At 45.1% G+C, this 13,727-nt stretch overlaps 1 protein-coding gene across 1 annotated transcript in view; it reads right to left on the bottom strand.

The window, feature by feature from the left end:
• The window catches only part of LOC134652312 (85/88 kDa calcium-independent phospholipase A2), a 41,313-nt gene that overhangs the window by 23,678 nt on the left and 3,908 nt on the right, over window positions 1–13,727 (bottom strand). Inside the window, exons 4-6 of the mRNA XM_063507484.1 lie at window positions 12,992–13,159; window positions 11,783–11,914; window positions 10,535–10,721 (exon numbers count right to left, since the gene is read on the bottom strand). Coding sequence (XP_063363554.1) covers window positions 10,535–10,721; window positions 11,783–11,914; window positions 12,992–13,159 — 487 coding nt within the window. The remainder of the gene's footprint in view (window positions 1–10,534; window positions 10,722–11,782; window positions 11,915–12,991; window positions 13,160–13,727) is intronic.

Genomic DNA, 13,727 nt, shown 5'->3' with positions numbered 1-13,727 from the left:
GCTTCTCGCTCCCTCTCCTCCTTCTGCGACATGACCTCTTCGCAGGAGGGCACCGCTTCCCATTTCCTCTCGCTACAAGCTGTAGTTACCTGCCGGAGGCGGTGAAGTATGAAGGCGCGGCGCCGGTGGCGCGCGCGGCCTGCCACACGAGCTGCTGGCTCGGCGGCGGCGGCGGTGACAACCCTATTGCGTCGCCCGCCTCGCTCACACGCGCTGCAAATACGAAGCATGTTTACGGCCTGGCCACGACATTGCGCGGCTGGCTTCGGCTAAGACGACAACCATAGGTTAGAGCGAGACACAGCGATCGGACCTTTCGTCTTTTCACCTGAGCCGAAGCCAGTCGCGCAATGTCGTGGCCAGGCCGTTAGACATGGCATGATAAGTTGATAACCAACTGGTTCGCAATGGGGTTGGCCAGTCGAAGTATTTTAGAGATGGCGCCAGCATAGCTGTCCCTGTCAATCTCTATGCCAGCCCTTTAAGCCAAATATCATAGAACAAAACTAGAGACAGGGAAAAGCAATGTTGGCGCTATCTTTGACAGTTGCCAAACCCATTGGGTAGACATGTGCGCCGCATCACGCCGAAAAAAGGGGCCCACTGATTATCAGTCCGCCGGACGATATCAGCCTGTCAGTTGTTCGGAACTGTCAACTTTTTGTTCCAGTGGGTCCCTTAAGGCGCCACCACACCGGCACCTTCGTTGGCCGCGCCGTGACCTTGGTAGTTCTCGACAGTATTGTGGGTAGTTTGCAACTATAGCGACCGAAGCCAGGGTGACCTTGAACCGTTACAAGCTCGGTTGTCAGCCCTAAAAAAAGGTCACTTCATTCTTTTAACTAAAAAGTGGCCAAGTGCGAGTCGGACTCGCCCATGAAGGGTTCCGTGTTTAGGCGATTTATGACGTATAAAAAAAAACTACTTACTAGATCTCGTTCAAACCAATTTTCGGTGGAAGTTTACATGGTAATGTACATCATATATTTTTTTTAGTTTTATCATTCTCTTATTTTAGAAGTTACAGGGGGGGGGACACACATTTTACCACTTTGGAAGTGTCTCTCGCGCAAACTATTCAGTTTAGAAAAAAATGATATTAGAAACCTCAATATCATTTTTGAAGACCTATCCATAGATACCCCACACGTATGGGTTTGATGAAAAAAAAATTTTTCAGTTTCAGTTCGAAGTATGGGGAACCCCAAAAATTTATTGTTTTTTTTCTATTTTTGTGTGAAAATCTTAATGCGGTTTACAGAATACATCTACTTACCAAGTTTCAACAGTATAGTTCTTATAGTTTCGGAGAAAAGTGGCTGTGACATACGGACGGACAGACAGACGGACAGACAGACAGACATGACGAATCTATAAGGGTTCCGTTTTTTGCCATTTGGCTACGGAACCCTAAAAAGGTTACTTCAGTCTTTTAACTAAAAAATTACCCGACATCTGTCGCTCCGTAACGAAGAGCTTTATCGCAAGTCATTTTTCCTCGTCAAAAATCTCGCAATACCAATAACTTAGTAAAAAATAAAACTTACGGCTAATCTTATTATGCGCGTCCAGGATTTCTTGTGCCGACTGGTAGTTCCTGAATATATGCAGGTCTACCGGTTTCCTGTCCGCCAACAACGCCAGGATCATCAGCTTGGGATGAGTCAGGTCCGCCATTACGGTTTCCGTACCTACAAAGTGTATAAAAATGAGTTCATCATTCACAAAAGCGAGCCAACAAGCAAAACGTTCGAAAACTTTAGCCCGATTACAGTTACAACCTCGACATACAATGCTAAAATCATGAACCTAGTATTTTAACTGGACCAGGCATGAGGGGTGGGGGGAAATCCTTGTCACAGTCTCACTTTTTTTAAATTCCCCACCATAGATTAGTATGGATTATGGTGGACAACAAATAAATTCGACCAATCATAGTGTCGCATTGCGTATGTTTTGTCCCTCACGGAGGCACGCGTATACCACTTCTATAGGATCCTACCTTCTATGGCTAAAATCGTCAAAACTATGCGGTATTGCGGTAACATAGCGAGAGAACGAGTCACACGAGAGCGTTCATAATTATATATTTGCGTGGCTCTACTGCGCATAGCAGACTGAAAGAAAATACCTATTGACAATTTTGACAGTTTCTCAATTTACCCACGGAACGTGCTTGGCTAAGGGCCACTTGCGCCATTCACTAAGCCGGGGTTAACCAGTTAAACCAGGAATTACCACGGTTACCAGTACAATTTGACACTGGGTTAACGGTTTAACCGGTCAACCCCAGGTTAGTGGGTCGGTGCAAGTGGCGCTAATAGGATTAAAACTCAGATTCTTCCAGTGCCGGCACTCAGTCGAAACAATGGATAATATGAATTCAAACTTATAATACCTTTAACCTCTAGCCGTCCATACGTCAAACCTTGCCAAGCAAAATGAAACTTTATTTTGTCAACACAAAGTTCAAATTAGAATGGAACAGGAGACCTTTTTATAGGTATCTAGGCAGCTAGAGGATAATATATCTAGTAATATATTCGTACTTTACAGGTTTTGTCCACCCAATCGAATATGTCGTAATTTAAACATCTTTACCTAAATTATCCTTCAATATGGTCTCCAACGCTTCAGACGGATACGGCCTCATACCAACGAAAGCATACTCCTTCATACGGAAGTAAAGTCTTTGGCAGTCTCTTAGAGTCTTTCCACTGGCTAAGGCTAAAGCTAGGATGCCACCAGTGCTAGTACCGACCACTGTCGAACCTATGGATATAAATCTTGTAAAATTCTTAGCCAAATTATCCTTCAATATGGTCTCCAACGCTTCAGACGGATACGGCCTCATACCAACGAAAGCATACTCCTTCATACGGAAGTAAAGTCTTTGGCAGTCTCTTAGAGTCTTTCCACTGGCTAAGGCTAAAGCTAGGATTCCTCCAGTGCTAGTACCGACCACTGTCGAACCTATGGATATAAATCTTGTAAAATTCTTACCTAAATTATCCTTCAATATGGTCTCCAGCGCTTCAGACGGATACGGCCTCATACCAACGAAAGCATACTCCTTCATACGGAAGTAAAGTCTTTGGCAGTCTCTTAGAGTCTTTCCACTGGCTAAGGCTAAAGCTAGGATGCCACCAGTGCTAGTACCGACCACTGTCGAACCTATGGATATAAATCTTGTAAAATTCTTACCTAAATTATCCTTCAATATGGTCTCCAACGCTTCAGACGGATACGGCCTCATACCAACGAAAGCATACTCCTTCATACGGAAGTAAAGCCTTTGGCAGTCTCTTAGAGTCTTTCCACTGGCTAAGGCTAAAGCTAGGATGCCACCAGTGCTAGTACCGACCACTGTCGAACCTATGGATATAAATCTTGTAAAATTCTTACCCAAATTATCCTTCAATATGGTCTCCAACGCTTCAGACGGATACGGCCTCATACCAACGAAAGCATACTCCTTCATGCGGAAGTAAAGTCTTTGGCAGTCTCTTAGAGTCTTTCCACTGGCTAAGGCTAAAGCTAGGATTCCTCCAGTGCTAGTACCGACCACTGTCGAACCTATGGATATAAATCTTGTAAAATTCTTACCTAAATTATCCTTCAATATGGTCTCCAACGCTTCAGACGGATACGGCCTCATACCAACGAAAGCATACTCCTTCATACGGAAGTAAAGTCTTTGGCAGTCTCTTAGAGTCTTTCCACTGGCTAAGGCTAAAGCTAGGATGCCACCAGTGCTAGTACCGACCACTGTCGAACCAGTGGATATATATCTTGTAAAATTCTTACCTAAATTATCCTTCAATATGGTCTCCAACGCTTCAGACGGATACGGCCTCATACCAACGAAAGCATACTCCTTCATACGGAAGTAAAGTCTTTGGCAGTCTCTTAGAGTCTTTCCACTGGCTAAGGCTAAGGCTAGGATGCCACCAGTGCTGGTGCCAGCTACCCAGTCGAAGCAGTGGATGATGGGGCGGCCGATTGTGGCTTCTAGGTTGATTAGGATTTGGACTAGGACCAGACCGCGTATACCGCCACCGTCGAGGCAGAGGAGGCTGCAAATAAAAATATTTTGCAAAATAAGAACTGACTTCAGTGAGTCAAGATAGTCGAACATGCCATCATTTTATGTTATCTGTGTTTCCCGAGAGAAAATGCACGTCGAGTTACTAATCAAAAAAGGAGTGGCTAATCAATTATTTACAAACAAGATATATACAGTGGCATTACTAGAAGAAATTAAAAACTAGCTTAAATCTATAATAGGCCCCTGAGGCATTGTACCAAGGATGCTGGCGACATTTCCTCGCTGTATCGAAATGCTGATATGTTGTGCGAGGTAGCCGCCAGCTCTTCGGTCATCAGTTACGTCAAAAAATATCCAAATCAATTTTGATTAACACATCCATTGCCACCCAGCCAAACGAGACATCTAGTGCGGGGGCCCCCGGTAAATATGTAAACCATAGTTTATTGGTAAATAAATGATTTTATTTATTATTTATTTATTATTTATCCGCGCCAGGCCACAAAAAATACTTCATATAAAGGTGAAGCACCAGGATACGTACGTGAAGTACGTAATCATAAAATACCCGATAGTCGGGTTTTCGGTACTGAATGTGTTAATAATAGTTGAAAAGTTCTCTAGATTTATCCAAAATTCCATCATCAGATCCTGACGTGACAGTAACAATGGGATCACCTTAGAAGTATTTTGACCTGACGCCGACCGTCATAAACTTGTTCTAACCAATTTGTGGTCACCGTTTCGTGACCTTTGGCCCCTTCGGGTAAGAGTACTGACCGTCCCTGCTTGCCGCCACTGCTCCATGGTATACTATGTCTCTCTCACTCTAACTATATATAAACAAACTAACCGTCCCTGTTTGCCGCTCGATGGTAAGCTAGCGGCGCGCTCCATGGCAGCGACGCTGAGCATGTGGCTGATGACGTCACGTGAAGCTGGCCGGGGCACGCTGGGCGGGGGCATACCGTTGTAGTCCCCGCGGGCCGCAGCCGGCTACCTCCGCTGAACATCTGAGCGCTCGGCACTACTATATCTGTCTAACTCTAACTATCATATAAACAAACTAACCGTCCCTGCTTGCCGCTCGATGGTAAGCTAGCGGCGCGCTCCATGGCAGCGACACTGAGCATGTGGCTGATGACGTCACGTGAAGCTGGCCGGGGCACGCTGGGCGGGGGCATACCGTTGTAGTCCCCGCGGGCCGCAGCCGGCTACCTCCGCTGAACATCTGAGCGCTCGGCACTACTATATCTCTCTCACTCTAACTATATATAAACAAACTAACCGTCCCTGCTTGCCGCTCGATGGTAAGCTAGCGGCGCGCTCCATGGCAGCGACACTGAGCATGTGGCTGATGACGTCACGTGAAGCTGGCCGGGGCACGCTGGGTGGGGGCATACCGTTGTAGTCCCCGCGGGCCGCAGCCGGCTACCTCCGCTGAACATCTGAGCGCTCGGCACTACTATATCTCTCTCACTCTAACTATATATAAACAAACTAACCGTCCCTGCTTGCCGCTCGATGGTAAGCTAGCGGCGCGCTCCATGGCAGCGACACTGAGCATGTGGCTGATGACGTCACGTGAAGCTGGCCGGGGCACGCTGGGTGGGGGCATACCGTTGTAGTCCCCGCGGGCCGCAGCCGGCTACCTCCGCTGAACATCTGAGCGCTCGGCACTACTATATCTCTCTCACTCTAACTATATATAAACAAACTAACCGTCCCTGCTTGCCGCTCGATGGTAAGCTAGCGGCGCGCTCCATGGCAGCGACGCTGAGCATGTGGCTGATGACGTCACGTGAAGCTGGCCGGGGCACGCTGGGCGGGGGCATGCCGTTGTAGTCCCCGCGGGCCGCGCATCCGGGACCGCAGCCGGCCACTTCCGCAGAACATCTGGGGGCAAGGAGAGATATTTAATGGACTGCCATACTAACCTCAGCCATCATATCTTATTATCCTAGCCATATACCTCAAGCGAACTCGAGACGATCACTAATACCAAAGAGAATAGAGTGTATAGAGTTTTTTTGTCATAGTAAATTTTGAAGTCACAGTAAATGTACTGCCATCTTTCGACAGATGATTAAAACTTTTAGAACGCCATTTGACTTTGATGCTTAGTCTTTCACTGATACCTATACGTTAAATTAATAAAATAACAAAAAGTGTCGCCATCAACACGAGAATAGGCCAATAAAGGTATGGCACAATACCTTTGGCCTGTCCTATACAATACGCCTCTATTTAAATTCTCAAAACAGGTAATGAATGGGTGAACACTGAACACAAATATGTACATCTATTAAAATATATGATTCATTTTTTTATAACGAATATTTATTTAGGTCACCCCATTCATTGTAATTCGCAGATTTGTTGTCTGTTTTTGAATATTTTTATCATATTTGCACTGACAAAATGACTAGACATCTCACATGGCACCATATGTCGGGCGGTGTAGCCAGAACTATTACATATAATAATTTATACCGTTATTTACATAAGTCAATAAGGGCCTAGTTTACCCTCTGGGTTGGAAGGTCAGATGGCAGTCGGTTTTGTAAAAACTAGTGCCCACGCCAATTCCTGGGATCAGTTGCCAAGCGGACCCCAGGCTCCCATGAGCCGTGGAAAAATGCCGGGACAACGCGAGGAAGATGATGATTTACATAAGTCAACTCACCTCTGAGCCCCTACAGCGTGTAGCACATACAATATCTTATCATAGTTGCTACTAGACATCTCACAGGGCACCATATGTCGGGCGGTGTAGCCAGAACTATTGCATTTGTACCGTTATTTACTTAATTCAACTAACCTTTGAGCCCCTACAGCGTGTAGCACATACAATATCTTATCGTAGTTACTACTAGACATCTCACATGGCACCATATGTCGGGCGGTGTAGCCTGAATTGTTGAGCGCTTCCAAATTTGCGCCGAACACTATCAGTGCTTCGACCAAAGATATATTCGTCTGTTTCACGGCTAAGTGTAGGGGGGTGTTTCCTTCGTTATCTGTTATGGAGTGTTCCGCGCCTGAAATTAAATTATATAAATCAAAATCGGACAGGAATCGACTAGAAGTAACTACCGAGGTACCGAGCCAATTCAAACGTACACTTGACATCAAACAGATCTTTGAATCATATTGGCATCATATCAGTTAGACTTAACAACACAAGACTTGTCCGTACATGTATTAGCGCGAGCGAGACGCCCGTGAGAAAGCCATCTAACAGATATGATTCCAATATGATTCAAATATCGGTTTGATTCGAATTCACGTTCGAGGTCGAATTGGCCTGCATACCGCTACCGCTACCGGCATACCTCTAGACAACAGCGCTATAGCACACTCCAATCTTCCCCTTAGCACCATGACATGCAACGCGGTCCGGCCGTCAAAGTTCAACGCGTCAATGTCACAGTTCTTGTCCACCAAGGCTTCGATTACCTCTCTCTCTCTCTCTCTTCCCTCTCTGTCTCAGATGAAGCAAGAATACATACCTCTAGACAACAACGCTATAGCACACTCCAGTCTTCCCCTCAGCACCATGACATGCAACGCGGTCCGGCCGTCAAAGTTCATCGCGTTGATATCACACTTGTCCACCAAGGCTTCGATTACCTCTCTCTCTCTCTCTCTTCCCTCTCTGTCTCAGATAAAGCAAGAATACATACCTCTAGACAACAGCGCTATAGCACACTCCAACCTTCCCCTCAGCACCATGACATGCAACGCGGTCCGGCCGTCAAAGTTCATCGCGTTGATATCACACTTGTCCACCAAGGCTTCGATTACCTCTCTCTCTCTCTCTCTTCCCTCTCTGTCTCAGATAAAGCAAGAATACATACCTCTAGACAACAGCGCTATAGCACACTCCAACCTTCCCCTCAGCACCATGACATGCAACGCGGTCCGGCCGTCAAAGTTCATCGCGTTGATATCACACTTGTCCACCAAGGCTTCGATTACCTCCCCCTCTCTCTCTCTCTCTCTCTCTCTCCCTCAGATAAAGCAAGAGTACATACCTCTAGACAACAGCGCTATAGCACACTCCAGTCTTCCCCTCAGCACCATGACATGCAACGCAGTCCGGCCGTCAAAGTTAATCGCGTTGATATCACACTTGTCCACCAAGGCTTCGATTACCTCCCCCTCTCTCTCTCTCTCTCTCTCTCCCTCAGATAAAGCAAGAATACATACCTCTAGACAACAGCGCTATAGCACACTCGTCTTCCCCTCAGCACCATGACATGCAACGCGGTCCGGCCGTCAAAGTTCATCGCGTTGATATCACACTTGTCCACCAAGGCTTCGATTACCTCCCCCTCTCTCTCTCTCTCTCTCTCTCTCCCTCAGATAAAGCAAGAATACATACCTCTAGACAACAGCGCTATACACACTCCAGTCTTCCCCTCAGCACCATGACATGCAACGCGGTCCGGCCGTCAAAGTTCAACGCGTTAATATCACAGTTCTTGTTCACCAACGCTTCGATGACCTCTCTCTCTCTCTCTCTCCTCTCTCTCTCTCTCTCTCTGTCTCAGATAAAGCAAGAATACATACCTCTAGACAACAGCGCTATACACACTCCAGTCTTCCCCTCAGCACCATGACATGCAACGCGGTCCGGCCGTCAAAGTTCATCGCGTTGATATCACACTTGTCCACCAAGGCTTCGATTACCTCTCTCTCTCTCTCTCTCTCTCTCTCTCTCCCTCAGATAAAGCAAGAATACATACCTCTAGACAACAGCGCTATAGCACACTCCAATCTTCCCCTCAGCACCATGACATGCAACGCGGTCCGGCCGTCAAAGTTCAACGCGTTAATATCACAGTTCTTGTTCACCAACGCTTCGATGACCTCTCTCTCTCTCTCTCTCTCCTCTCTCTCTCTCTCTCTCTGTCTCAGATAAAGCAAGAATACATACCTCTAGACAACAGCGCTATACACACTCCAGTCTTCCCCTCAGCACCATGACATGCAACGCGGTCCGGCCGTCAAAGTTCATCGCGTTGATATCACACTTGTCCACCAAGGCTTCGATTACCTCTCTCTCTCTCTCTCTTCCCTCTCTGTCTCAGATAAAGCAAGAATACATACCTCTAGACAACAGCGCTATAGCACACTCCAACCTTCCCCTCAGCACCATGACATGCAACGCGGTCCGGCCGTCAAAGTTCAACGCGTTAATATCACAGTTCTTGTTCACCAAGGCTTCGATTACCTCCCCCTCTCTCTCTCTCTCTCTCTCTCTCCCTCAGTTAAAGCAAGAATACATACCTCTAGACAACAGCGCTATAGCACACTCCAATCTTCCCCTTAGCACCATGACATGCAACGCGGTCCGGCCGTCAAAGTTCAACGCGTTAATGTCACAGTTCTTGTCTACCAACGCTTCGATGACTTCGCGAGAGACGGACCAATGGAGGGGCGTGCCTCCGTACTTCATGTCTTGCTGGTAGAGTTTGGGTAGATTGTCTTGAAGTACGGCACCGACGATGCCTGAAATCGGCAGGATAATATTTATTTATATAACTGCCGCTAGTAGGAAGAAGGGCGTAACTAATAAATTTGGTCCGTGATTACGACGTTCAAATATGTACTTCAGACGCATCTGTCTTTATAACCAAGTGGAAAAGACGCAACTGAGCATTGTTTTAGTCACTGGTTTTCAACTCTATACATGTACTAGCGACCCGGCCCGGCTTTGCACGGGTTACATAAAACCTTAACAAATTATATACCTAAACCTTCCTCAAGAATCACTCTATTGAAAGGTGAAAACCGCGTGAAAATCCGTTCAGAAGTTTTCAAGTTTATCGCGAGCATACATACACACAGACAGACGCGGTGGAGGACTTTGTTTTATAAGGTGTTGGCGCAACATAAGTACCTACTCGGCCGAAGACCAGTTGACGACACATGACGTCACACACATACTTCACGGCTCCCCGTTCCGCGTACCTACATTTAGACTGCACCGTACAGCCGAAGCGGCTGCACATATCTTGTATAGATTTCCCAATCAAACCTAACCTAACCTAAACTATTCCATGTATCTAGTTGTTAAGTAAATAAAAGAAGATTAGTACTATCCTGGAGTTCCTTCATTTACTATCGAAGAGCTTAATTGAGGAGTACATCGAACATAAGGTGTAGTGATTTGTATTTTGTAACTGTCATCACCGTCATTTAGTCGTAATATACGCACAGACATTGTCATTGCTCTATTTCTATGAATATACGTTATCATAATGTCAAAGTTTGACATTATGATGATTTATTATAAGGCAAATTGCATCTGGCAGCCACCTATAAACTTCGTAAGCCTTCATATCCATACCACACAATTTGAACTGTAATTCACAATTTCAAGGTTATTCATTCAGTAGCAAATTTTTGACAAAGGTATACGAAGGGTTAATCAAAATCATTATCATGACCGGTTTAGAGAACGGCAGAAACACCTACCCGGTATCGGTATTGCGCTGGTGGTATTAGCAGTTGACTGCCGCTTAGCCGGCAGATTGACATCGGCCCCGGCCAATAGCAACGCTCGCACGCAGTCGGGCGCGTTGGCGAGGCAGCCCATGTGTAATGGCGTGTATCCCTGCTTGTTGTACACATTGAGGGACGTCGCTGTTTTACTTGCGAGTGCCTGGATATCGACAAAAAATACACTGTAGGTATATTTTAAGTCCCACAAACATGAATCTAGTATAACCGGATCAGCCATGAGGGGTGGGGGGAAATGACCGAACGGGATAGTCTTATGTACCTTTCAGCAGGAGTAGCAGCGAAAGCCCTAATTATTGTTTGTCCTTGTCACAGTCTCACTTTTTTTTATTCCTCGCCGTAAAATAGTATGGATTATGGTGGGCAACAAATAAATTCGACCAATCATGGTGACGCATAGCGTATGTTTTGTGATTTCCCTTCCCCTCACGAACGCACGCGTATAGCACACCTATAGGATCCTATCTCTGCCCACAAACCACTTTAGTCAACAGATTAAGGCGCGAAGGGTGGAGCTTTTGTGCAAATTTTGAACATCGCGCCTTTTTCTAATTGGTTTGTCAATAAAGTTTATACTACCTATAAGGATCTATTTTACCAAATTCAGTGCCGAAAACCCGGTATTTTATGATTTTGTTCCCAGGCCGGACGACCTGATAGTCGGGATCGTGGTACTACAGCGTTATATGACGAAATTTTTGTGGCCTGGCGCGGATGTCTTGTTTGGCTGGGTGGCAATGAATGTGTTAAATCGAAAAGCGTACCTAGTTGGCGCCAATAGTTACTTAAGTGTCCGATTGTTGAATTAACCTTCACCAAAATACGTCCAATATTTGCAAATATTGACGAAGAGAACGGATATTTTAGAGTGTGTTTAACTTTTCAAAAGTCATCACAAATGGCGCCTGTTTTAGATTGGTGAGTTTCGAATGTCACATGCTAAGTTTATCAAGACAAAATACCTACTAAAATTCCAACATTTTCATTGGCCAACCACATTCATTGCAACATGTAGGCTCAAGCTGTAACATGTACAGTCACCACACGGTATTGTTACGCCATTTAGGGTCCTAGCTAAATTGACTGTTCATACTTACGCTATGGAATGTCCAATTTAGCTAGGACCCTAAATGGCGTAACTATCGCGGAGCGTGATGGTACCTACATGGAAGCACACCATACCTAAATATATCTATTACTTACATTGATAATCTCCTTGTTACTGGCCGCTGCATAATGGAATACGGTGTTGCCGTCTAGATCGACAGTGTCCAGGGAACATTGCAGAGAGACCAGGCTTTGGACCATACGGACGTTACACGACTTTACCGCCACCTGGTAACAAAGTTCAAAACTACTAAATTATATTTGCAACTACGACTATTCTGAATATCAACTTCACGCACAGTACCTACAGATGTAAGTAGTGCATAATTGTTTTCTATCCGTGAAAAAAACGATGGAAAATCATTATGCACTACAATTATACCCTGCGAAGCAGAGTAGCGGTATCTCAAAAGAAAATTCATTGCTAACTTATATGTACTTTAGTTTCAGAGCTGGGCACCGTTAATCAAAAAGTTAACTTCGTTAATCGTTAATCCGTTAAATAAAAAGTTAACTTCGTTAAACGTTAAAACGTTAGTTTTCAAAAGTTTTAACGGAAGTAAAGTTAATCGTTAATCGTTAACTCGAAATCGTAAATATATGCAATAGGAAATAAAACTAGTGGAAATAATCATAAATTTTGACGCTCGGTCTCGAATAGTAAGTAAGTTGTTATATTTGTCTCGCTCGCATCAGTGTATCTTATATGGCAACTGCTCAGGTTGCCGCGATCGACTCTGCCATACTCTCGTAATAACAAAATTAATACGGCGCACGGGGTGAGCAATATTAGACTCTTAATCAGTAGTACAAGCGCGCGACGATTCGCGCTATGTAAAGTTGCACTGCATACAAACACGGCCTTGGTGTGAGTAGGTACTTAGGTAATAACGATTAACGGACTTGAGGAAAGTTAACGGAAGTTAACAAGTCCGTTACAGGTTTTTAAAGTTAACTTAAAAGTTAATCCGTTACTCGAAAACTTAACTTCGTTAATTAACGATTAACGGATTAACGGACTTCTGCCCAGCTATGTTTAGTTTCTATAGCTGAGATTCCATTTTCAAAATCATTTGTTTTTGAGATAGCGTTATTTGGCATAGGCCCACTTGCACCGTCCCACTAATCCGGGATTAAGCGGTTAAACCGTTAACCCAGTGTCAAATTGTACTGGTAACCATTGCAACTCCAGGTTTAACCGGTTAACCCCGGGTTAGTGGAATGGTGAAAGTGGGCCTTAGGAGGGCAGATCTGTAGAATTGAAAACTTTATCATACGTTAGTGACTAAGCAATTGAATTCTTACCATCAACGGTGTGGCTCCAGTGGCCGGGTCCACCTCATTGAGATGCCCCTGGACCTCAGGGTCATTAAATAGCTCGTGGAGTCCAAAGTGAGCTGCCAGATGGGCTATGGACCATGACTGGTGCTCGGAAAGTGTGTCGCATAGTTTTTGGAGGCTTGCTATTGTGCACTGAAAAAAATATATCATTTATAGTAAACTAGCGATCCGCCCCGGCTTCGCACGGGTTAACAAATTATACATAAACCTTCCTCTTGAATTACTCTATCTATTAAAACCGCATCAAAATCAGTTGCGTAGTTTTAAAGATCTAAGCATACACAGGGACAGACAGACAGCGGGAAGCGACTTTGTTTTATACCCCTCCAGTACCATCGGTCCACTTTCCCAATCTGTCTACTTTACCAAAGGGTCCATTTTCGCGATCTGTGTACTTTACCGAACGGTCCACTTTCGCGATGTGTCCACTTTACCATCGGTCCACTTTCCCGGTCTGTCTACTTTGCCAAACGGTCCACTTTCCCGATTTGTCTACTTGAGCACGTTGTCTACTTTCGCCATTGGTTCACTCGTTTCGTAGCATAGTACCAACTTCGCGAACTTTCATTTGGCGATTCGCGAAATGTATTTTTTATACACGCAAACCACCAGTTTCTCTGAATACTAAAAACGCTTAGTGCCAGCATAATGCCAAGTCAATATGTGTCAACCTCAGAGGACCGACATATCAGTATTGTAA

The sequence above is a fragment of the Cydia amplana genome, chromosome 11 (genome assembly GCF_948474715.1).
Source record: "Cydia amplana chromosome 11, ilCydAmpl1.1, whole genome shotgun sequence".
NCBI classification, from domain to species: Eukaryota; Metazoa; Arthropoda; class Insecta; order Lepidoptera; family Tortricidae; genus Cydia; species Cydia amplana.
The sequence above is the reverse complement of the archived record's forward strand: the minus strand, read 5'-3'. Positions and strand labels throughout refer to the sequence as shown.